The 25619-nt window shown below is 55.5% G+C and overlaps 1 protein-coding gene across 1 annotated transcript; it reads left to right on the top strand.

The window, feature by feature from the left end:
* The first annotated feature begins 200 nt into the window (after positions 1 to 200).
* UCK2 (uridine-cytidine kinase 2) lies at positions 201 to 19945 on the top strand. The gene is made up of 7 exons (XM_027694863.1): positions 201 to 466; positions 10460 to 10619; positions 11632 to 11728; positions 12588 to 12730; positions 16960 to 17057; positions 18947 to 18995; positions 19505 to 19945. Exons 1-7 carry the CDS (start codon positions 212 to 214, stop codon positions 19642 to 19644), a joined length of 942 nt encoding a protein of 313 aa, XP_027550664.1. The 5' UTR covers positions 201 to 211; the 3' UTR covers positions 19645 to 19945.
* The last annotated feature ends 5674 nt before the right edge of the window (positions 19946 to 25619 follow it).

Raw genomic sequence — 25619 nt, 5'->3', positions numbered from 1 at the left:
ATGGAGGTTCGTGGGGGACACACAATGGGGGTTCCCAGCACTCGCTGGGATGATGGCGAGCGGTCAGACAGGCAAAGGGAACCGGTGGAGAGGCCGAGCGGGGTCGGGCGCCCGGCGCGGCCGCACCGCCTTTGTCCGCGGGCGGGGAGGGCGCGGCGCGGTGCGGGCCCGTGCGGCCGCAGTGCCGCCCGCCGGCGGGCTGGGCCCGAGCATGTGCAGCTGCGGCAGGCACCTGGCAGGGAGCCGCAGCGCCGGGGATGTGAACCAGGCGGGGAGGAAGGCCCTTGACTCATCAGATAAATCCAGCCCCGCACGGCGAGCGAAGGCGGAGGAGGCGCGGCGGCGCGGCTGCGAGCAGGGGAGGAGGATGGCGGGAGACAGCGAGCAGCGGCTGGAGGAGCAGGGGCAGCCCAGCGGCGGCGAGCCCTTCCTCATCGGGGTCAGCGGCGGCACGGCCAGCGGCAAGGTGCGGGGGCTCGGCGGGGCAGCCCCTGGGGGCCCGGGGGAGCCCCGCGGTGCGGTGCAGCCCCCCCGCGCCGGGCGCGGCGGCCACATGGCAGCGCGGCGGGTCCGAGCGGCCGCCCCGCCACGTGCGCTCGCCGCGCCGGCCGGGAGTGCGGGGCCGGCGGTGGGGATGGGGATGCGGGTGTGAATGGAGCCGCGTGGGCTCGCTGGCTGCCAGGGGAAGGGCGAGCCTGCGGAGGGAGCGCGGCCGCCGAGGCCTCTCTGCCCGGGCGGCGGCCGGAGCCCCGCGGACACGTGGATGGAGGGTGCGGGGTGGGTACGGGATTTTACCCCTTCTTCCCGGCCGGGATCCTGCGCCCCTCCGCCTCACCGGGGAAGGAGGGGGGGGGTGTCCAGGCGGGGAAGGCGCTGGGGGCCGTGCGGGGCGAGGGTGGCTCCGGCTCAGCCGGGGGGGGAAGGTGGCATCCCCCTGCAGAATCCTCCCGTCTGTGGCTGTGGTCGGCGTTTGCCCCCGTTCCCCTTCACCTGCACCGTCCCCAGGGGGACGATGCAATTCTTTAATTTTTTTTTTTTTCGTAACGGTGTCGGTCTTGCATGGGGGTGCTCTTCTCTGCCCAACTTTGGGGGTAGCAGGAGCGGGGATTCTGCAGCAAATGCTGACTCACAGCGGCAGAACGACCTCCTGGCTGCTGTGCCGGGAGGGGCTGGCCCTTGGCAGCGGCAGGTGGGAGCCGAGCGGGGCGAAGGCTGCGGGGCCGGGGCAGCCGCCCCGCCGGGGCAATGCGGGTCTTCCCGGGAGGCTGCTACACCCAAACTGCAGCGCAGGGCAGCCTTACGCCTCTTTAGCATTTTTATTTGAGTTATTTCACACTGTGGGGTTTACTTTATTTGTTTAACCTGAGCTAGGTCGCTTTCTCTCCTAATATGAAAAGAAAATTACTTTCTTCCCCCCTTATTTAAGAGCAGTAAAACCAGCTCCACGGCTCATCAGCCTTTCTGTGCAGGGCAGCACGTTCCACCTGCGTTTTTAAGAGGCATTTTGGAGAGCATGAATAGATTTGGAAGTAGCTATACCTTTGAAATATTTCTTGCCAAGGAAACTGAATGTGGGCCGGCATGGGAGGAGGAGGATGAGCCTTACATCTCTGGTTTGTTTCGTGTTTAGAGGTGGGGACCCCTTTTTTTCCCTTGAGGGGTGGCATAATCCAACTGCTGTGTTTCAGCCCAGAGTGCCTCTGAGTACCCTATTGATTCTTGGACTGCTGTTGCTGCTGCAAGGGGGAAAAATCCAGCTGTAACAGGGGAGGGATGGTGAGAGAGGATGCAATCTCCTCCAGTGGGAACCAAAGCTGGATTGTTCCTGCAGCACCGCTCCTGGTGACTCAAACACGCTGGGTTTGTCTGTTCTCTGATGCGTGGGTCTGCCTCTCTGTAGTTGTCCCAATAACATCGTGTCTGGCGCTGCTGAACTGTTATGTCTCTGAACACGGTGTCTCAGGCCCACAAGGTAAAAGCAGTGATTACAGTACAATACGCTACAGTGGTTCTCAACTTCAAAGGGAAAATGCTTAATAGCAGCAGGCTGCCTTAGTAAAAAATAATAGGGAAATGGCTCTTCCTAGCAAGCGAGATGTTACTAACTGGCTTTTCCTGTCTCTCAGCTTTGATTTCCCCCCTCTCCAGTGATTGCTGCCTGCTAAAAACCTCTGTGCAGTGCTGCCCATTGAAGGGAATCCAGCAGATCATACAAAGTTGGTGGGGAAAGACTGCAAGAAATACGCTGGGGGAAAAAAAAAGCTTGCATGTGGAGAAGCAACAGGAGAAAAAGGACCTGGGGCTTGTGCCCACAGGCCCTCAAGTTCACATGTGGTGCAGATGCAAGGCAGGGCTGCAGAGGGGCTGTCTCCCACCTGCCTGGTGACAGTGTCCTGTGCCGGGTGATGCCAGGTGCCGCAGCACACTCCCGGGGAGCAGTGGTGGGCCTGATGTGCTTAGCTAAGGGCTGGCCTGCAGCTAAAATCCAGCCCAGGGGCTACTGTGCCAGTGTGCCCACTCTGGGTGAAAACAAAGCGCTAGCGGGAAGGTGAAGCAGGCACCTTTCCCACTGGGAAAGTGGCAAATCCATCCGACTCGCCTTGACACCAATTGAGGGTTGTTGTCACAACACACCCCTTTGGCAGCACACCAGCCCAAAGATAACGGAGGGAATTTGCCTTCCGAGGGCCTCCCGCTGCTGCTTTTGAGTGTGAGATGGGCAAAAAAGGCTTCACAGTCCCCCCCTACCACTTTCAATGCACCAGCGTGGTCAGGCTCTGGAAGGAAGAGATCCTGTTTGTAGTTTACCATGGCTTGTGTCCTGTGGTGCCCTGGGGAAGCTGGTGTTGGAAACAGCTGGCCTTTCCAGAGAGCTGGGGGGTGTTTGGCTGGTATTCCTTAAAGGCAAATCTGTGAGAACTCAAGCTCAAAGGCTGAGTGCTGTTCTCTAGCAAGCAAAATAGGATAGGTAGAACCCTGAGTGCTCTCCTGGTTTTTGGCTCTGAAAAGAAATCTGGACTGTGTTGGGAGCAAAACTGGGGAGCCACAGAGCACCCTGGGCAGGCTGGGATGCTGCAGCTTCTGTGAGGGCAGTGCCAGCTGCATGGTGGCTGTTTTGAGTCAACTCAGCTGGGACAGGCTCTTCACAGAAGCTTGCTGGGAGGAAGCATTTCTTCCACTGTCCTCCAAAATCCAAGCACTGTGCAGCCCGGGCAGAGCTTGCTGCAGTTTCCTGGGGTAAAGGAGATGACATGGCATTAAGACCCTCCTCTCCTGTGTCGAAGTTGAAGATGACTGCAACCGCCTCATTTTCTCAGAGGGATTCCTAAGGCTGTTTTAAGCATTTTCTTTAATCCTATGCATTTTCAAGTGCCCCGCTAAAGTTCTAGTTTCCCTCTTATACCCATGGTCTTTGTGCTAACAGCTTCTTCCCTCCCTCCTGCAAGAGATTCCTGACTACCAAGGACTGCAGCATGCAAGGCAGGCAGCCAGGCTGCGGGCTGGAGGAAAGTTCAGGGAACTGACTACTGAGATGAGCTGGGAAGTGTTGGGATACCCCCTAAAGCCCTTCCTATGTCCTCACTTCAGTTTAGCTGCTGGGACCTTCCAGCTCTGCCAGCTGTGCTGGAGCAGCTTGCTCCCAGGAGCAGTGGGAACATCTGGTACTGGGGTGGCTGCAGGGGTGGGAAGAGCTCTTTCAGCTCAGGCTGAAGCATTAATTGTTGTCCCCACGTGAAGCGAGGAGCTGATTGCTGCCTTCCAACAGGAGCTTGTAAGAAAAGGCAGATTTGTGAAGGGCTGAACGCTTTTGTTGGGTGTTCATCACTCAAACTAGTGAGGGCTGAATGTGGGTGCCACTGCAGCCCTGTGGTTGCATCATTTGGGTCTTGAGTTAGTACATGAAGTTACCAATGTCTGTTTGAACATGCAGCCTCAGAGTTTCCAGGCTGCAGAGCACCAAGATTGCAGCCTGTGTTCAGCCAGGTGTGTTCTTCGCTGTTACTCCACCAGGTACTTTGCTTTAAACACCAGAAAGGCTGGGTGAGTCTGAGCTGCCTGCCTAGAAGAGTGAGCCAGCTGAAGGAGGCTGGTGTTGCCCAGCCAGCGTGTTGTTCCCCAGGGAAGCAGTGGTCTGAGTTGCATGAGGCAGTTCCATCTCTGCACGGGGCTTCTTTGGTGACAGAGCTCAGTCCCCTTCCCAGCAGCCCGGGGATCACTGCCAGCATGTCACCACCTGAATGGCTGACACAGAAGCCTGGGGGAGACCTGGGAATGACCCAGGGGGACTAGCAGGAATTTCAGCAGCCCTGTGCCGGTTCACCACCATTTCCTGGTGACGTTTGTTCTGTGGCTGGCAGGAGCCCTATATCACAAGGTCTGACTTGTTAAACACTGGTGTCAACGTGTGCTAGAGACTCATCAAACTTTCTAGTAGAATGTTGTTCTGTGCCAGCCCCGATCAGACTGATACACAGGACGTTTTGATGGGTCAGCCCTTTCCTGTTACTGATGGAATATGTGTGAGTTCGTTATGGAGCCTGGTTACCATAGTCCCGTGGGCTCAGCCAGCTCCGGGCTATGGAGTTTGCAGCAGGGGCTCAGGAAAAATATCCTGTGCCTAAAACCGGAGGATTGGGAGGGATTGTGCTAGAGGGCTTGTTTTCCTCCCTGTGTGTAATCTGTGTTTAGAGCCTCTGTGTTTGTGCCTGTTTGTGCTCCAGCCTGGGATTGCTGATCACATGCACAGTGTCCCAGGGTGAGCGAACAGAAACCTGCCTATCCCATTGCTGGACTGGTTGGCCTGTGGCTCACAAAGGGAAAGGCAGGAATGGTGAACCTGCCTGGGAAAGCTTTGGGTGGAGGCCCAGGCTTTTGGTACAAGAATAGCAAGTTTCCAGTCCCAGTGTTGCCGTAGGGATGTGCTCCTTTACGACTGGAAAGGATTGTGTGGGTCATGAACTAAAGCAAACATTTGATAGATGCTCTGGGACCCTTCCCAATTTGGTATCTGTTCTGTGTGTGTCACCCCAGTCCACCAGGCACTTCCTAGTACTCTATAATTACCATAACCTTCAAGAAGAGACCAAAATCTGTAACTCATGTGCTGCTGGAGGGAAGGGAAGCACTGTCACGGCTCCTGATTTCAGGGACATGACTGAGTAATAGCCCCCTGTGATGCCTGGAAAGAGAACTGTGCTACAGGGGACACTGGAGAAATGGAACAAGTAATGACAGTGGTCCCTGATGTTTGATCTTAGGGAAAATCCTGTTAGATCCCAAAACTAGTGGCTGTTTTATCCACAGGCACGTGATGAAGGCACCCCAACCAGGCTGCTGCGGATGCAGAGCCATCAACAGCCCCTGCCAAGCCTGCTTGTGTCCCAATCCTGCAGGAAGGGCGTTATGGCAATGGTGTCCCTGGAGATAATCTCTGGGCTCCTCTCCCTGGTGAGATGTGACTGCTGCAGTCTGTCCTTGCTCCTGGCTGTAGCATTTGTCTTGGGCCAAGGGCATTGCTCTATTGAGGAGGACTGTCCTCGTGAGCAGCAGCTTGGCTCAGGGCAAGCAGCCTGCAGTGGTGGCAGGAGGCTGGGCCTCTCCTGCTTGCACACTGGAGCCCAGCACACACCTCTTCTGGTAGGTCTTGCTTCTGGCACAGCCCTTCTTCACCTGCTCCTGAGAGGTCTGGCAGCTGCAGCATTTCTTTAGGGCTGGAATGACTTGATCTGGGTAAGTCAGTTTTGCTGGGTATCTTATCTAGAGTCCCTGGGAGGATGGGAGGTCCTTCCTGCAGCTGTAGAGGGAGCTTGGGCACCCCTCTGTAGTGCCAGGCTCTCTGGAGGTGGACGGTCTGCTGTTAGTGAGTAGGTTTTAGCATGTCCACCTGCACAAGGGTTAGGAGTTCCTGCTAGCCCAGGGCAGGCCTTACCCCCCAGAAGCAGAAGTACCTGTATTACTGTGGCTGCTGCACCAAACCTGGAGCAGAAGGCACGAGCTGTGTCCTGCCTGGCACCTTCACGTGATGGTTCATGGTGGTTGACTGTGGCACTGTCCATCAGCTTTCTCCCTAATACCCACCTGAAGTCATAATTCACTGCCTCATCAGAGCTACCCAAGAGGGATTGTGGGATAATCTGCATAATAATGTTGGGAATTAGTCAACTCCTGAAGAATATCTGAGCAGCTGGCTGTAGGCCATGAATTAAATAGGTAATTAATATATTCCAAATAAATGTCAGGGGTAGGCCTCTGAACACCAGTCTGTTGATTTCTTCCCCTGTGCACCACCTCTCTCCTTTTGGGAAAATATGCTGGATTTCTCCCCCAGGTGCCCTCTGCCTCTTCCTTTCCAGCAGAATAAAGCTGTGCTTCTTCTTTGAACACTGGCTATTTGTGTGCTTGGTTCAGAGGAGGAGTCCTGCAAGGGGAGCTGCAGCTGCCTCTGTTCAGGAATAACCCTTCCGAGCTTGCCGCTTGTGCTGTGCGGATACCTCCCTCCCCACCGTCTGTGTGTGGTGTGGGTTGGTTGGCACAGCTTTTTCCCAGGGAGCAGCTCGAGCACAAAGCCTGGGGGAGTGCAGCTCTGGGGGTTGCAGCCAGTTTGCTCAAAGCAGGAGCCGAGTTCCCCTCGGTGCAGCGTGTGGGAAGTCATGACCGATGGCAGTGGCTGGGGCTCGCTCCTTGCCTGTGTGCTTGGAAAGTCCTGCATTGGTTTCGTGTGGCTAACATGGGAAAGGTCTGCTTGGCAACCATGGAGGCTGCTGGGTCCTGGCTATATTTAGTTTTAACCAAGTTCTGGAGGAGGGGAAGGCTTTTGCTTGAGAAAGCATCCTGTTGCCAGGAATGCACTGCGGCTGAATCACTTGTCAGTGTTCGCCTTGGGTCGTGGCAAGGTGTACGTGGAAGATGGGCATATGGAGAAGGGGCTGAGTGGAAGCAAGGAGCCTTGGCATGGCTCTCATCTGCTGCAGATGAGATGTGTCATGTAAGGCAGAGCTAGGGTGGGGCTCAAATCCTAGAGTTTTTCTCTGTTGGGATTCATCTGTAGCACCATGTCATCTTCCTCAAGTCATCTCCTGCAGTCCTGGGCTTCTCCCCTGGGAGAAGCCACAAGGAATCTGCAAAGGAAGGAATCTGAGCCCAGGCTGTCCCTTCAAGTGGGTGCTGAGTGCATGTGCCAGCACCACGTGTCCCCTGGGTTACCCTGCTTCCTGGCTGGTTGCATCCTGGCACTGTACTTTGGAGTCATGCTCCAGTCTTGGTCTTTCTGGGCATCTGCCAGCCTTCCCAGAGCCTGGCTGTGGCCATTTCTAATTATTAGTGAATATTTCATAGTCATGTATGTATGCTGTGCTGGTTTGGGAGAAGAGGGTTTAAGCAGGGGACGTGCCAGTCATTTGGGGGGGACACACTTCCTGAAGCCAGGAGTTTCTGTTCCCGTTGTGTAGGGGAATTTCCAAGCTCTATGTTTCTGGTGTTTCTTCCTCCTTCACAGAGGGTGTTTATCAACCAAGGAGAAAAACTGCCTGTCCAGCTGTAGGAGGTATTTAACTGGCATCAGGGAATGCCCCTCATGAACCATTGTTTCCATCAAAAATGATAGTGAGAAAAGGAAAAACCTTCGCTTGGACCTTGCTGAGGTTTGCTGCCCCACTAAGGCAAGCTGAACGCAGCCCTGGGGTTGGAGGAACATGCCCTGTCCCCCTATGTCCCTCTGTCCTGCCGCACTTAATGCAGGTTTAATGTGTGAGCAGTGCTGTGGCCCACACCTGCAGGACCAAGGTGACATGTGTGCCTCTTCCCAGACCCCAGAGGTGACATCCTTGCTCACCCAGGCAGTGTGGTATGCTGAACCTGAGCTTGGTCCTGAGAACAGGGTGTCCTCGTGGTCATCTTTCTCCACCAGTTCTGCCAGCTCTCCAAAGCCCACCATGGAAAAGGGAAGAGTCTGTAGCACCTGCCTGGATGCTTTTGCAAGAGGCATCGTCCACCCCAGAGCCTCTGATCCTCATCCTGGAACCCCAAGGGAGGACATGTCTCCAGCTGCCAGGGATATTTTCTCCTTGGATTTTTCTCACCATTGGGTGTCTTGAGTTGTGGGGCATGGAAGAGAAGGGTGATTTTCAGCGCTGGTGGAGACTCTTCTCCACCTTCCGGAGAATTTAGTGTTCATAAGGCAGAAAAAAGACTGACAGGAACTGTCTGGTGCTCTCAAATGATTTTATTGCCCATCCACGTGCTGAGGTCCAAGGGGAGAGAGCGAGCGCAGTTGGTGTGTTACTTTCACTGATCCAAAGTAAAGGAGCCCTGTTCCCTCCACTGGGCTGGGGAAAGCAATTCCTGGTGCAGATCCGTGTGGAGCCTGCGGATCTGTAAGCTGGGAATGTGTATGGCTGTGCTGAAAGGTGGTTTACTCCTAATGGCAAAGGGCCTGGGAAGTTTGGTGTCCTCGGCAGCTGTGACCAAGGCTGAACCCTGCTGCGCTACATCTCCTCGCTGCATGGGAAGGCAGCGGTGTCCAGGGGAGAGAGCAGGCAGGAAAAGTGGAGGAGAGGCACTGTACACGCCCTGGTTTTGCGAAACCTACGGGATACAGCTGGATAAGCACTAGGGCTGACCCTGGCTGCAGAAGGATGTGGGGAGCGAGCAAACAGAGGAAACAGAGATCGGGCTCCGGCTTTGTGCCTGCGCGTGCCAAAGGGCAAGTGGCTGGCACTGACTTGCAGGGCTTTGTTCTGGGTGGTAGCAGCCTGCTGCAGGGCAGGGCTGCCAACGTGGCTCGGGAAGCACAGCTAGCCAGCTGTGAGAAGCAGGAGGAGAAGGTGAGATGCTCAGGGAGACCCCATCCCTGACCTGAAACGCAGAGTTGTGCCCCAGGCTGCCGGGGCTGCTGTCGGGCAGCCCGAGCCAGTTCACTCGGCAGCAGAGCTGTGGGGAGGCTCTCCAACCGGGCTGGGGCTGACTCACAGCCCAGCGGTCACAGCCAAGTCAGGTCAGCCTGGCCTGGAGGGGAAGAGATGGTCTCTGGAGGCAGGAATGCCGTCAAATCTTCCAACTTCTCAGGCAAACAGCCTTGCCCTCTGCCTGCTGGGGTGACCTCCTCTGCCAGGCATGCATTCCCCTCCCTGTTCCTTCTCACCAGCTCCCATCTTCAGCTCTGCAGCTGGAGGTTGCCAGCCAGGTACGGAGCAGATGGTTGAACCAGCCAGGAGGTGGGAGCATGGAAAAAGCCACTGGCAGGCTGGGCTAGGCAGGCTGGGGCAAGCAAACTGCTCTTTGTAAGGCAGAGGGCTCAGCAGAGTATTTGTGGTGACTGGGGCCAGGAGTGGCTCAGCAGGGCATCTGCAGCCAACGTGATTCCCATGAGGCAAAGGAGCTCAGTTTGGCACCAGGAGCACTCACTTTGCCCTGAACAGTGGATGCCGTGGGGCAGGAGCAGGCAGGACACGCAGGGCTCCTGCAGGCAGCAGAGTGTTCCCCAGCCAGCCTGACCTTGGCTCCTGCTGGCCAGGGCAGTGCTGGCTGCCAGGTGGTGATGCAGTTAACACCGCTGCGTTACACGGCGGCCAAGGACTCCTGTGACTAAGGAGAAGGGACTGAAGCAGGCTGTGGGATTTGTCCCCCAAGCTCTGAGTCGTGTTGCAATGGCAGGGCCCAGCGTGACCCTGCCTCCTGCAGTGCCAGCAGCCCATGCTGGCCACCCGCACCCAGCCTGCTCCGTGTGGTGTGAGAGGTGCCAGTCCCTGTGCCAGCAGCGCTCGTGGGGATCTTGCACAGGCAGCCAGAGCCACGTGGCTCTCCAGCCGCTGACTCCGCAGCGCCCTTAGGCTTGCTGTGCCAAGAGGCACCAGGATATGCTCGAGGCTGCTCCTCCCAGCCCTGGCAGCAGAGATCCCTGATAAAGTCCCAGGGCTCTCTTCCTGGTGCCTTTTCATCCTGGGTTTTGTTGGCTCTCCCTCTGAGGACTCTCTGTCTGTGCCCGTACTGTGGTGGGGTTTCTGGGCTGGATCAGGGCTGGGGGAGCCAAGGCACTGGGCTCCTCCCAGGGAGGAGGCTCAGCCCTGGTGTCACACAGCTCTGCTCCCTGGGGAGCTGCCTGGCAGGCTGGAGCAGCTGGGGCCCCTGGGCATGTGGCTGAACCCAGGGAGGAGCCAACTGTTTTCCTGCTGCCACTTGTACCCAGAACAGGAGCTGTGGGCAGGCCATAGGGACAGAGGAGAGGGAGGCAGGCAGCAAGCTTGGTGCTGCTGTCACACTAAGGGGCACCACAGTGATGCCTCTGGAGGACTTTTCCCTTGGTGGCTTTTGGCTGGGCGCTCAAGACGACCACAAACTCTTGGCTGGAGGTCCAGCAAGCAGTGCCCTGTGCATCCAGGAGTGGATGTTACCTAGGTGTTAGCCCTGTGCCACTTACATACCACCTGCCACTGACTTGCTTCCTTTGCCATTCCTTTCCCAGTCTTCAGTATGTTCCAAGATTGTCCAGCTGCTGGGCCAGAATGAGGTGGACTACCGCCAGAAGCAGGTGGTGATTGTGAGCCAGGACAGCTTCTACCGGGTCCTCACCTCGGAGCAGAAGTCCAAAGCACTCAAAGGCCAGTTCAATTTTGACCACCCAGGTGAATGGAGAACAGCACTGGGGCTCTTCCACGCGGTGTGGGGCGAGGGCTGGAGTGGGACCCCCCAGTTCACCAGCAAAGAGCCTGCATGGACACTGGGGCTCTGTCTCTGCATGGGGGCAGGTCTGGGTGGCTTAGTTGGCCACCTGTGTCCCCTGCAGTACAGCTTCTGCATCTTGGGAAAGAAACTGCCTCAGGGGTGGAGTGTCTGGGATGAGAAAGGACAGGTTGTGAACCCTCAAACTCTTCCTAAGATGCTTCTCTTCCTGCAAAAACATCCCCCAGTTTGAACACCTTTTTCATAGAATCATCAAATAGTTTGGGTTGGAAGAGACATTAAAGGTCATCTTCCACCTCACCTGCCATGGGCAGGGACACCCTTCACTAGACCAGGTTGCAAAGGACAAATTGGTTTTTGATGCAGCTGGGTTGGACACGGGGAGATCAGGCCTGGCACAGCCCCCTGGAGCCAGCAGCTCCATGTCCCTCCTTCAAGGAGGGAACCATCTGTGCAGCTGCTCTGCAAACCCCTCCACCGAGGGGGTTGTGCCCTGTTACTACAACAGGGGCTCTTTGAACCATCTCCGGGCCTGGTGGGGAAATTCCAGAGCTGCTGTCCCTTCGTCCCCATGAGCACAATGGCCAGAGGCAGCGAGCACCGAGCAAACAGAGCCCTGTCTGTCCAGTGGCTCCAGGCTGGAACACTGCTCCAGTCTCTCCAAGGGCTGGAGCCCTGGAGGAGATGCCTTCCTGCACCCGGGCTGTCAGTGCTGCCGTACAAGAGCGGTATTGATCCCTGTGGGCCACATCCCAGGCTGCTGCAGAGCTGTGAAGGCCCATGGCTCTGGGAGAGCTGGGCCTTGCTACGCCCATGGGGAGGTGCAGGGATTTTCTCTGTCTGTCTGTCTGTCTCCAGTGCAGGGTGCCAGTGACTCTGGCTGGGCTGAGCTCAGCATCTGGTGGGTGGGAGAGGTTGCAAAGCTGCCTCGGGTAACGTTTCCTCTCTCCTCAGATGCCTTTGACAACGAGCTGATCGTGAAAACCCTCAAAGAGATCACAGAAGGGAAGACGGTCCAGATTCCTGTCTATGACTTTGTCTCCCACTCCAGGTCTAACAGCTGCTCCTGCCTTGCCTTGCTGTGCCTCCGCTAACGCCCTGTGGTGCAGCACCCAGCCCAAACCGCCTGCCCCTCTCATGCCTGCTCTTAGGCACCTAACCTGCCAGCCAGAAGTTTCCGTCCTAACTACTCCAGCCCCTTGGCTAGGGGATCCAGGGCAGATACAGGAACAGTCTGAGGGTCTGGAATAGCCATGCAGTGACATCCAGCAACATACAGGCGTCAGTGGAGGGGGATTAAGGCCCCCCCCTTTTTTTTCCCCCCATCTACACTTCCTCACCCCATAAACTGTTTGCAGCTTTAACAAGTATTCCCGGCTCCAACAGTTCAGCAGTGCCAGGAAAGGAGGAGGATGACAGTTCTTGCTCCTGCAACACTTCCCTTGCATGTGTTCAGCTTCTTTCTGCATGCCTTTGTTGGTCATGGATGGTGTAACCCTGCTCCATTTCCCACAAAAGCACTGTGCTGTCAGGAGAGTGCTGCCTGGTTCCCAATGGAAGCAGAGCTGGCCGTGCAGGTTCCTGTGGGTCAAGCCCCATGCATAGGCTTTCCTGGGCTTTTTATGGCTTGGCACATAACACTTGCAAGCAGCAGCTGGCTGAGGTGGGGGGAGAAGGCCTAGTGTGCTTCCCGCTCTGCCATTTATCCTTCCAGGAAGCGTACGTATGCCTTGGATTCCCTTCACGGCGGTGGGGTAGGTCTGCCCTCTCCTTGGTCGACCCCCTGGTGCAGCAGTGATGTCCCAGGGTTGGAGCAGTGCCTAGGAGCACCGCTGTTCCCCCCCCCCCCCCCCACCTCTCTTTGGTTTCCCTCCCCACCAGCATATTTTGACTCTGCTTCCCCCTGCTAGGAAAGAGGAGACGGTGACCGTGTACCCTGCCGACGTGGTGCTCTTTGAAGGCATCCTGGCCTTCTACAGCCAGGAGGTGCGGGATCTCTTCCGCATGAAGCTCTTCGTGGACACGGATGCGGACACCCGGCTGTCCCGCAGAGGTGAGGCCCTGACATGCCTTGTGCACCGGGGACAGAAATATCCCTTAACTGATCCGGGCAGCTGGTCATGGAGGGCAGGTGACAGTGACCAGAGCTGGCACAAAGCTGTGCTGCTGCTGGTGGAGAGCACTGCGGGGTGTCACGGAGGGCAGCTCGTGGCAGTGGAGAGCACCTTGCTCCCCGTCTCTTGGGACTTTTGCTGCCTTGCCTGGGACTCCTGCTCTGATGCATGCAGCACTGTGACTGCTGAGCGTGCCGTGTCCTCATGTGGCCCCACGGCACCAGCTCTGTGCCAGCAGCTGAGTGGCAGCTGCTGCCAGTCAGCAGTTACCAGCACGGTAGGGTGCAGCGGGCACGGCAAAGCATCTGGACAGTTCAGTCAGAAGGCAGTGCCTGATAGATCCCCTCAGGACCTGGGTTGTGAGTCTCCTGGGGGAAGAGAATTGGAAGGGTAAAAGTGAGAAAACTTGTGGATTGAGATAAAGACAGTTTAACAGGTAAAGTGCTCCGAGGATGGTTTTGGGGTGTGAGAATGTCCGTTGTGGGTGGTGCAAATGGAGTGTCTGGTTGTACATCTTGGTCTGTGCAATGCAGCGTGGAGCCTCTTTGGGGTTCTTGGCACTGGGGTTATGGTTTGGGGGCAAAGAGCCCTAGAAACCAGAACATCCCTCTCTAAGACTCCTCTTGGGAGTCCAGCTGGCTTGGCTGTGGATTGCCAGCTGATGTGGGAGGGACTCCAGCTCTGCAGGGTCTGCATGACTTGAGATGCTGTTCATTTTGAAGCAGCCTTTAGGAGCGGTACACTGATATAGCACCTCCTGGCTGACTGAAAAAGCATCTGAGGACTCCTGGGGTCAGAATTAACTTCTGTCTGAACTGTCCCTTCCCCTGCCTGGCTCCAAGAGGCTCCACGGGGTGTCTGGGGATGCAGAAGAAGAGGAGTGGTTCCTTCCAGAGCTCTGTGCTGTGACGAGAGGAACGTGTCTCAGTGCGTCAGTCTGGGAGTGTTGAGTGCATGGGACTGTTCCACTCTGCAATAGAGCTGGTCTTGCCTGCCCTCCTGCTGTCAGGCACATACACAGCCTCCTCAGCTGCTGGGATGTCATCAGCACTGATTAAAATCTCCTTTTTACGCATCCCTCCTGACCCTGCCCACTGTTCCCGCATGACTCATCCAGGGAGGTGACAGCACAGTCATTGCAGGGAGATGTATTAGCAGGTCACAGATACGCACTTGCAAGATCCCGAAATGTGAGCCTTAATCCCTTTAAACAGAAGCCTGGATCCACACCCAGCTACGGGGGAGCACACTGTGGTGGTGTAACCCCAGCCAGCAGCTCAGCTCCACGCAGCTGCTCACCCAACCTCCCCTGCTGGGATGGGGGAGAGAATCAGAAGGGTAAAAGTGAGAAAACTTGTGGGGTTTTGCCACAAGCAAAGCAAGATGAGGAATTTATCACCACTTCCCGTGGGCAGGCAGGTGTTCAGCCGTCCCAGGGAAAGCGGGGCTCCATCACGTGTAACCGTTACGTGGGAAGACAAACGCCATCACTTTGAATGTCTCCCCTTCCTCCTTCTTCCTTCAGCTTTATGTCATCCTATATACGGTATGGAACGTCCCTTGGGTCAGTTGTGGTCAGCTGTCCCAGCTGTGTCCCCTCCCCTTGCTGGTGGGGTGGGGTGAGGAGCAGAAAAGGCCTTGGATCTGTGTAAGCACTGCTCAGCAACAACAAAAACATCTCTGTGTTACTAACACTGTTTTTAGCACAAATATGAAACACAGCCCCATACCAGCCACTGTGAAGAGAATTAACTCTATCCCAGCCAAAACCAGCACATTCTTCACCTCTTATTCCAAACCACTTCCATCATGCTCAGGTCCCACATTATCCAATACATTCTCTTTACCCACCACCCTTCTTCCCCATCCTTTGATGTAATCTACAAATATCATTCCCCATGTTATGGATCATACCTATTAATGTGCCCCAAGTGTCCACTGTGTTAATTTAGTCCATGACTTTGGGCTCCATCTGTTATGTTGGTCACTCAGGATAGGAGAGGTGTGTTGTGTGGAGTTAGTGGGCACCAAAGCCAGCTCAGGTCGGGTCACTGCTGTGCTCACACTGCCACTTATAAGGCTTGTACTTCTTCCATTCACCATCAGTCGCTTGCAGAGGGGCAGCTCAGCTGGTTGAGGTGCTGGTGTCTCCTAGTTAGGGCAACTTTGTGTTCCCCTGGTAGGAATTTGGCTGTTTGTCTGCTGTCAGCAGCTGGTAGGACCACTGCAGCATTAAATCTGTTTACTGTATGTCTCCCTGGCATTTCTGGGAAAGGATAGCCTGTGTGTGAGGTGCCAAAGGTATAATCATGTCCCTGGAACATAGCTGGAGGCAGCTTGTAGCAGAAGTTGCAATCTTGCATTGTGATGTGGCCCTGAGTCATCTTTCTGTCCCAGAAGTCCTAAAGGGTTGCATCAACGTGCTTTTCAGCTGGGCAGCAGCAGGAAGTGAGGTTCCTGGAAACCCTGCTGACAGGTTGCTCAGTTGATCGATAGTGCTGGGGTTCAGTATGTGCAACTCACACTGTCCCCATCCCGGCCCCTCTCCCAAGAAAAATGCTGCTAGCAGAGTGCAAGGGGCAAGGTCTGTGAGGTACCTCAAACAGCCTGATCCATGGGGATCAGGGACCTGATTCTGGCTGAGATCCCTTGCTGCCCTGTCCTTGGCCAGTTTCCGTAAAACAAAGGTCCGGTGTCACATGCGTGTTTTGGGCCTGATTTGAGTGATCCCTGCTGGCTTCAAATGGGTGCCGATCTGTCCTTGGGATATTTGCCTGCCCTGTGAGTGATCCCTCCAGATTGGGTGCATGGTCTTAGCCTGGGTTATTGGGACCTGTTGCTTTGGGGCCGGGTACCAGACGGTGGGTGCTTGACTTCTGTTTGTGTGTGGGGCAATTCCTGCTGTGATCTGTCCTGGGAACAGGCAGGAGAGCTTTGCCCTGTTAGGACCAGCCCCTGCACCCTGGGGCAGCTCTTGGGCTGTAAGTACCCCCTTCCCTGCCCTGGCACAGACAACAAATAGGGTGTGGGACCTGGGAAACAAAAGCCTGTTTTATTTTCCGTGCCTCTTTTTCTGCATTGTTTGAGCAGGGGCTTGCTCCTGCTCTTGGGAGCAGGCAGGGAGCTGGCACACATCCTTTTTCCCCCCATCACTTCCCCTGTGCAGGGCTGTGAAAGGGCACGCTGTGAAGCTGCTGGCCAAGGGCAAAGAGCCGTGGGGACGGTGCCAGACCAGCACTGTCCTGGCCCTGCGAGCACAGGGGCAGCGGCTGCCCAGCAGGCCACGCAGGCTGGCAGTGCCGTGCCTTGGCTCTGCTTGGGACATGAGGGAAGGCTCGCTCCCAACCCAGTGCCAGGCACTAGCATGCTGGGGAAAAGCCAGACAGCCCCTTGGGGAGAGCCAAGAGCCGTCTGCTCGGCCACAGGGCTGTTTTGGTTCTTCCCTGTGGATTGAATTCCTGCTGAACTGGGCCACTTGTCCACACTGAAGTGGATTCAGAGCAGAGATGGCAGTGGCCCAAATAAATAGCTCATGCAAACAGGGTGTAAGGCCCAAGTGGCAGAACAAGCAGGAGGCCAGCTTGCTCTCCTGCCTTCTGGCTTCCTCCTGAGCTCACCTCCTCCAAGCACACCCTTAGGCTGCTTTGCCTTCCTGTCCCACTCGGCCTAGGATAGCACGAGGAGCCTGGCAGAGCTGGGCAGGGAGTTGAGTTTTACTCTCCTTGCCTCTGTAGACCTGAGTTAAACTGGGCCTTAGTGTGTGTATGGGTAACCTCACTGCATTTCTATTCTTTGGACGCGTTTGCACTGGGATGACTGAGAGAATGCCCAGTCCAGCAAGGCAGAGCCACAGGAGGGAGGCGAGGGCTGAGGCTGGGAATAGTCAGGACCAGGGTGGCACTGGAATGTGCTTGCAGAGCTGAGAAGGGCAGGAGGCCAAGAAAAGCCCTTGGTCAGGTCAGCCAGCCCTTGGCTCCCAGGAAAGCTTGGAAGCAGGTTAAAAGCATGTAGCTGGGCTGGGATGTGCTCAGACATGTGGGCAACAGCTTCCAGGAACAGAGACTTTGGGCAAAATAGCCAAGTGGCAGGCCAAAGGCTGTACTGAAGGGAAAGAAGGTGGAGAGATTTGTGTCTCAGCTCCTGACTGTGCCTTATGTCTTCCCCACAGTGCTACGAGACATCAGTGAGCGAGGCAGGGACCTCGAGCAGATCTTATCTCAGTACATCACCTTCGTCAAGCCTGCCTTTGAGGAGTTCTGTTTGCCGGTAAGTCAGGGGAGTGACACCCACAGGAGTGTGCCAAAAATACCTCAAACCCTGCCCAGCTCCTCAGACAGGGGCATTTTGTGCCCAGAGCTCAGATCAGCCTTCTGTGCATTGCTCCTTCCCCTGCAAGCTCTGGCCAAAATGGGGCTGCCAGTGCTGGCCGGGGCAGGGCAAGATGGGGACTATTTATACAGCCACTGCCTTCCTGGTGAGATCACCGTTCCCTGGGGGAAGGTGACATGACAAGAGAAACCCCTCCCTGCACGGGGCCTGACAAACCACTGGGCATCTCAGCAGGTGCCAGCCTGGGAGGGAAGATCCTTGGCTACATTTAGCCAGGGAAGGGGAGATCGCTGCCCCCAGGCAGTGTCTGCTGTGGCTGCCTGCTCTTTTGGGCTGTCCTGCCTGCCCTTTCCACTCTCCAGTGCTGCTGCTTCATGCTTGGGAGAGCAGGGAAGCTGCTGCTTCTCTCCACGCCATGGGATGTGGCCTTGCAGGTTGCATTTCCTGACTGGTGAGTGGCCAGGGTGGGCCAGGGTTGCAAGGTCTGCCTGGAGAAAGGAAGCTCTTTTGGGAGCTGTTACTGGAGGCAAGACTCCCTAGCAGACAGGCACTGTGCATGTGGGAGTCCAGTCCTGCAGAACTTGCAGGGGATTGTATGTTTGCAGGATTAGCCATTGTACACCTTTCCTGGCTCTCATGGAGAGGACCCTGGCCTTGGCTCTCAAGGCTTTTTAGGCAGATGTGGTAGTTATATGAGGAATTTTTGTCTTAGTTTGAGGAACTGAGCCAGTAGAGTCCTGCAACCTGGGAACTGCTGGCTAGCATCACAGGCAGGAATTAAACCTGTGCCTCCAGCCTCAGGAGCATCTCTGTGCCAGCCTAGCCAGCTCTACCCTTTCCCATAAGAGGGGCTGATTTTTTCTGTGCTACAAGATCTTTTCCTGGCTCCTATGCAGCTCCCTCTTCTCCACTGCGGCTCTGGGGACCAATTCCAGTGTAATCCCAGAAAGGGTTTTCCCAAAAGGCAGGTCCAGCTTGCAAGGCTCCTCTCCTTGCAGTCCCCAGCAAGGTAAAGCAGCAGATGCTGCTTCATCAGTGTCTTCTGATGAAGAGTCTGTAGGAGGATGAAATGTGAAACAGGGAGGGCAGAAAACTGCTTTGTCCCTACCCACAGCTTTGCAGTGGTCTGCTCCCACTTCCAACCTGGTGCTCAGTGGCAGAGCAATTGCATGCAGATATCAGCACTCACTGTTGCTGTTATTTGACTCCTAAACCAGCTTTGGGCCAAGTGGTCCAGCACTGAAATGGTCCAACATGTCCTGGTGACTTTTGATATGTCTGGAAGCACTTGGAGGTGTCAGGTGACACCCATCACCCAGCTGGCTTGGTGGAGCTTGGCTGTCAGCTGTAAAACTGACACAAATGGGGGAGGAAACTGAGACTGGCACCTGCAGGTGAAACTAGGTCAGAACTGGTGTCCTGAATCACACCTTCTTTGCAAGCAATGTGGTAGGGAATTCTCCCCCCATTCCGAGCAAATCATGTGGCTGTGCTCAGGCAAGTCTGGATGGATTCAGTGGGAAGGATGTTCCCAAAAGCATCAGATGCTGGAGTCTTGTGATCATGAGGCTTCTTAATTCCAGGTTTTGTTAGGGTGCCTCTTACTGGCATCTGTATGAGCTCAGGAAAATGGAATCAGGGCACAAAGCATAACCCTCAAAACACAGAGCAGAACACCAAAGAGAGCATCCAAAATGGATTATCAGCAATCAGTGGGTTTGGGTTTGGCAAGGGGAGGGCAAGAACCTGCCCCAGGAAGCAGGGACGATGCCCCAGCCTGGTATCTCTCCAATTTCCGTGTAACATAGTGCTCTCTCTCCTCCCAGACCAAGAAATATGCTGATGTGATCATTCCCAGAGGAGCAGATAATGAAGGTAAGTGGACCCAGACCCCTGGCAGGTGGCTTTGGGCTGTTGCTCTTGCAGTGGAATTAGGTAGGAGGTAGCAGGACCTGCCACGGAGGTGACCCAGGCCACTGCCACCCGAGAGAGTGCTGTTACCACACTGTGCTGAGATGAGCCTGTTCCCTTTGCTCCTGCCTGGAGCATTAGCGACTGGGAGTTTGTGTTTCTCTGATCAAGCCTAAGAGCCCATCTATATGCAGTGCTTCCAAGCTTCCAAGCAAACTCCTGGTTCATCTCACATAAAGGGAAATGCACTTCTTCAAGGCCTGGGTCAGCCAGGCCTGGAATCAGCCTGACCATACTGGCTTGAGTGCCGGGCTTAGCTGGGGCAGAGGGATGAAATCCCACTGGGGCAACGGGGCAGCCCCTCAGCACAAGGTTGGGGTGGGAGGGGACCAGGAGCAGGAGAGAGACAGCAGGGGCACCTGCTGGTTGATTTGCAGCGATCCTAATGCAACCTCTCCCCCTTTTGCTCACAGTGGCCATAAACCTGATAGTGCAGCACATCCAGGACATTCTTAACGGAGGACTCAGCAAACGCCAGAGCAACGGCTACCTGAACGGCTACACTCCTCCGCGCCAGCGGCAGCCCTCAGAGTCCAGCAGCCGGCCTCACTGACCCCGGGCGGAGGCGTGAGGCTGCGGGCCGGGCACCAGGCCCTGCCACTGCCCCTCTGTACATACTGTCCGTTCGATCCCCCCTTATCTATTTAAGAAACCAGACGGAGACGAATGCCTTTAATTTTGTATGTTCGAAATGCCGAATGAGAAGCAGCCGGTTGCTCGGGAGCCCGGACCGCCCACAGCTCCTGGCCTTGCTCAATAACTCCTCCAGCACGGAACCGGCTATAAATCTCTATAAATATAGAATTGCTCTATTTTTGTGTAAATGCAGAATAACGTAAAATTACTTGCCATAAGGTATTTGCCAGGCTCGGTGTTGCTGGGAGGGGCCGGGAAGAAGGTCCTGGGAGATGTTGGTGTCAGGATCTTCACCTCAAAGGCGGTAAGGAAGGAAGAGCATTCAACAACTGCTTTAGTATCGCAGTTGTATCCCATCCCAGGGAAGGGCTGGGCTGTGGTGGAGGTGGCAGCTTGAGTGTGGCATGAGTATTACAACTGGGCTGGGGTTGCCTCCTCCTGCCATTGCTGTTCAGGTCCGAGCAGCCTGGTGTTGGCTGGCAGGTGCTGTACAATGCCACTGGGAGCTAGGAGAATGATGTGGAAATACCTCTCCCTGACTGTCTCTGCACCTCCAAGTCTCAGTCCCTCAACAGCATCCCATTCTGTGTCTGAAACCCCTTCCCACCACAGGTGTGGGGCTGCTGCCACACCCTCCAGCAAGGGCCTGGTAGGTGGTGCTGGGAGTGTGGTTACATAGACATGGCATCTCACATCTTTAGCAGTCTCACTGCCTGGCTTGTGTGGGGACAGCATGTGGATACCTTCAGTCCCTCTGGAGTTTGGGGGCCATGCCTGTGGTGGCACTGCTACTTGAGCCCTGGGCTCAACCCTGAGCCTGGAGGTTGGCTTGCAGGTCAGAGCTGTGCCTGTCATTCCTCACTTGCAACAGTTCTGCTCTTGTATGGGGGATTTGGGGTCTGTAACATACAGTTAAGGGGGAACCAGCCTCTCTAAAAGAAAGGGGCAATAGATGATAAAAGGCAGCTGAGGGGGTAAGCAGTGTGTAATGGTCCCTGGGCTGCTTGGCATCCCCGTGTGGGATATCCACAGGTCCCAGCAGGGTAGTGTGAAACTGGGTGCCCAGAAGTCCTCTGCTCCCCTTTTTCAGAGCATGCTCTTGCCTGGCCTGTGTCCCTTCATTGTGTCCTGGTAGACAACACTGTCCCTGCAGTATGTTGTCCCAAGGGCTGCCCAGGCATGCCCTCCCTTGCCCAGGGTGAGAATTAGTCTCCCCTAATCTAGTAGTGCTACAACAGCTGTGTCTGGGTGTCCTGGAGGGGTTGTACTGCAGATCTGGGAATGCCTGGGGAGCAAGGTGGGGCAGTTGGGCTGGGGCAGGGGCTTGATGGGAGCTAGTGAAGGGGATGTAGTGGGACAGTAGCCAGGAAAGATCCTTTGCCCCATGCTGCTGAGACCGACTTCCCCTACTGGAAACAAAATTTCATAGGCATCCATCCCACAAAGCCTGGAGCAGGAACCCTTAGACTTCCTCTCTCTGATAGTTTTCAGTCTTTCCAGAGCATGGGTTTTGCTCTATATGGTTAAAAGTTTAAGACCTCAGACCATGCTCTATTGCTCTCCAGCCCGATGTGAGCTGAGGCAAGCTTTGGTCTTTACAGAGAACAAGAAAGGAAACACCTCCCCCCAGTGACTGCTGCCGGGGCAAACTCATTCCCTCTTGGTCTGTGATGGGGCCACATGGCAGCCCTTTATCCCCCTCCCTGTCTTCCAGCACTCCCCAAGGCATGCCAGTTTTGCCATAACCAAGGGCTGGCACTGGCTAATTCTACGTAATCCCGTAGGTAAGAGCGACCACAGCCCTGCAGAACTGGTGAGGCTTCTCAGGGCTTAAGCAGCCGAGACAGCTCTCAAGATAAAATACTGGCCTCCTCTCCCCAGTGAATAAAGACAGAATAAATGGATGCTGGTGTTTATTGTCTCCTGTTTGGTACTGCATGTTGCTGACTGCGGTCCCAGGATGCAAGCAGACTTGGCCAACGTTGTCTTAGTTGTGCAAGTCAAAGCCAAACCTGGAGCAAAGCTGCTGGCACAGACTGCTGCTTTGGTGAAGAAGGAGGTGCTGGAGGCAGTGGCTCTGGCTTTTGGCTGGCCAGCCATCTCTCAGCAAGTCCTGGTGCACATGTGCCTGGGGGTGCTTTTGTGGAACCCCTCTGTGCTCTCAGGACAGCAGGGAGGTGGACGAGTTCACCCCTTCCCAATAAGTATCTTGAAGAGATGACAGTCAAGTGGATTTCATCAAAAGACCTCACAGGCAGGGTGGCATTAGCACTAGTGGGGTGTCAGGCAAGGGTGAGGCTGCTTTTAGCAAAGGAGTAAATAATTTTGTGGTGAACCACTTGATGTCAGCATAGGTTCACAGAGGGGAAGTCCTGCCTAAATAATGTGATAACTCTCTCAGAAGAAATGACTGGCTTGGTAGATGAGGGAAGAGCAGGGCATGCTGTCTACCCTGACTTGTGTCAGGCTTTTGATATGGTCCCCTGTAACATCCTCATAGTGAAGCTGTTGATGTATGGGCTGGATGAGCCCAGAGATTGATGGAAAATGGGCTGAAAGGCTGGTCCCGACAGCGTGGTGATCAGTGGTGTAGGCAGGGGTCCATAGTAGGTCCAGCCCGTTCAACATCTTCACTGAAGATCTGCATGATGGAGAAATCTGTTGACAGAAACTTTTTGATGTTCAACAGAGGGAATTGCAAAGTCCTGCACTTGGGAAAGAACAATCACGTGCACCAGTACGTGCTGGGGCCGCCCATCTGGAACACACCTCTTCAGAGAAGGCTGTGAGGGTCCTGGTTAGCCTGCAATGTGCCCTTGCAGCAGAGAGCTAAGGGTATCCTGGGCTTCTTTAGGGAAGTGTTGCTGGCATGTTGAGGGAGGTGATCCTTCCCCTCTGCTTGGGTGAGGCCAAACCTGAGTGCTGTGTCCAGTTCTGGGCTCTCCAGTACGGGAGCTACTGGTGAGAGTCCATCGAAGGGTCATGAAGGGATGGAATGTCTCTCCTATGAGGAAAGATTAAGAGATGAGGGATTGTTCAGGCTGGAGGAGGCTGAGGGGGAATCTTAATAATGTATATAAATAGCAGGAGGGAGGGTGAAAAGACAGGACCAGTGATAGGACGTGGATACAAACTGAAAAAGAAGGGGTTGCCTCTGAACATCAGGAAACACTTAAGTGCTGTGAGAGTAACTGAGCATTGGCACAGCTTGTCCAGAGGTGGTGTGTAGTCTCTATTCTTGGAGTTATTAAAAGCCACCTGGAGAAGTTCATGGGTAACTGCTTGAGACAACCCTGCCTGAGCATGGGCTTGGACAAACAGCTGCCAGGAGCCTTCTGACCTCAGCCAGTCTGTGAATTTTAAAGATCTTTAAATCTCCCTGTTTGGCTGGGAGAGGAGCTGGTGCCAGCTTTATCCCTTCTCTGGGGTCCCTGAGCTCAGCTATGAGCCGTGTCCCTGTCCCTCCTCAGGGGGACTTCCAGCAGAGCTGCCCCTGCAAGTTCCCCCATGCAGTTTCCCCTCAGGTGAGAATATGGTGATGTGCTGATGCCAAGGTGGGGACAGGATTGCTGTGAGGAAGAACTTGCTGCTGGCCTCTGGCAGTGCCCATGGGCAGGAGCAGCACCCCTCGCTCCCCAGCGCCCATTCTAAGGACTAAAGAACCCACTGGCCCCTGCTGCCTTACAGGGACACAGGGAGCAACCACCACACACCTTGCAGGGACACGGGCACACCCGGGGCACCTCGATGGGACACAGACACCGGCCAGGAACTTCTTGGGGATGTGGATGGACACCCTGACAGAACAGGAGCCCCTCTCCTTGGGAACGTGGTACCCATGGGGCACCTCATGGCTGTGGGTGGCTGTTCTCTCCTGCCTCAGATCCCGTCCTGCATGGACAGCAGTGCTCACCTGTTCCGCTGCCGTTCCCGTCGCCAATGGCCAAGCACTGGCTCTAGCTGGAGCTGGGACCAGGGGATCTGCGGAAGGTCCTGCTCTTCCGAAATCTTTCTGCTACCTTCCTTTGGTAGTACTCGTGCCGGAGCTGTTGCAGGTAAAGGCGATGCACAGACCTGGTGGTCCTGAGCAGCAGCATGGTTTCAGCCCTCATCATCTTGTAAAATTCGGCATGGCTAAAGGTGCGTTTTGCCCGGCGGCCTGTCCTCGTGGACTGTGAAGCTGCCTGTTCCCTTCCCTGGAAGTGACAGAGCCAGGGGCACAATGAAGTGCACAGGAGCTTGAGGGGCCAAGAAGGGTCCTGTTGGCCTTGTCTTCCTCTGGGAGCACTTCAGCCTTAACTGGACTGCTCCAGGCAGCACGCTGGGCTGAGGAAACCTCTGGCAGGTTCCACGTCATGCTGGGGGCTTCCAGAGAGTGTCAGACCTGCGGCTTGGTGTGTCCCTGGGGAAGAGGCAGAGGACCCCTCGGGGCCTGCTAAGGCTCTCTTGCCCATGCTGGGTTTTGGTTTTTCATAGCCAAGGCTGTTATGCTTACCTGGACCTGTCTCTTGCTGTGTGACTGCTCTTGACTGCTCTCCTGACTCTGGGGTTCCCGCACGTATCTGAAGATGCGAAGTATAATTAAAGCCACACCAAGCACCCCCATGATTTGCCAGTTCCCGCAGAGCAGACGGGGCATGTTCACCCGGGCAAGGTAGACCCAGAGCTGGCCCAGAGGGTAGGGCAGGTCAGAGGCCGCGCTCCCTGTGACAAGGGATGGCTTTTTTGGGCCCTTAGGAATGATGGCTGTCTTGACCCTGACCCTCTTGGCGGCAATGGGTGACAGAGACAGGCTCCAGAGCACCATGGCCAGGGACAGCACCAGGAGGAGCCTCATCGTGGTCTCATTGAGGAAACAACCTCAACATGCTGTCACCCAGAGCAGAGCTCAGACAGCGACCACCTAGATTGAGGGATCGCCCTGCTGGAACCTGTTTGCAGGTGTAGCTGATGTGTTGTCACAGGCTGCTGTGGCACAAGGCTCTGGGATGTCACAAAGGCTCTTTCTGCCCAGCCAGCAGGTGATGAAGGCTGAGGCGGAGCTGGAGAGGATCTGGGTAGGCACTTTTTGAAGCCTGCTGCTCCCACTGCTGTGTCTTGGAGGGGAATATTGAAATCTTCCTCCCCTGGGCACCCCCTGGGACCCCCACCAGGACATGGGCACCCTGCTGGGATGTGAGGCCCTCCTCCTGGAATGTGGCAGCAGGAGAGCCCCTCAGAGCCACGGATGCCTGCTCTCTCCCACCCCAATTCTCCCATGGCTTCCAGAGCACACGTTCTGGAAGCCTGCAAACAGCAGCCTGGCTCACACCCCTGCCTTCCATGTTGCTCCTTCCGTGGATGCCCTCGGTACCGAAAGGACTTGCAGAGGAACAATAAACTTCATTGATATGAATAGTGCAAGAAGATTCTGAAAGTAGGCTGCTCCCAGCAGGAATTTCACTGAGTTTTGCAGATGTCTCTATGCATGGGCATGCTCTGCCTGTCATGTTTGGGGAAACGAAGCCTGGCCTTTGGGATGCCGGTGGGCCCTGGCAACACCTTTGGGAGGGTGGCAAAGGGGACCCCCCCCCAAGAGTTCCTAAATGCCCACTGGCTGTTGCGCTGTGTGGACATCCTGCAGAGAAATCACTGCTATCTGGAAGAAAATACTCCAGCTGGCATTGTTATCCCCCTATTTCCAAGCCGCTAGCCCTCTTCCAGGTGTAATGCTTGCAATCACACCAGCTTTGGAGATTCTAAGGACTAAGAAACCTAGTGAGTCATGGGCAGACACTGGGCACACGTTACAGAGACATGAGGAGCAACCACCACTGGCGAAACAGTTCACAGAATCATAGAATATCCTGAGCTGGAAGGGACCCACAAGGATCCCTTCAAGGATCCCATCAA

Source organism: Neopelma chrysocephalum, unplaced genomic scaffold (genome assembly GCF_003984885.1).
Source record: "Neopelma chrysocephalum unplaced genomic scaffold, ASM398488v2 Primary Assembly neopelma1_98, whole genome shotgun sequence".
NCBI lineage: Eukaryota > Metazoa > Chordata > Aves > Passeriformes > Pipridae > Neopelma > Neopelma chrysocephalum.
The sequence above is the reverse complement of the archived record's forward strand: the minus strand, read 5'-3'. Positions and strand labels throughout refer to the sequence as shown.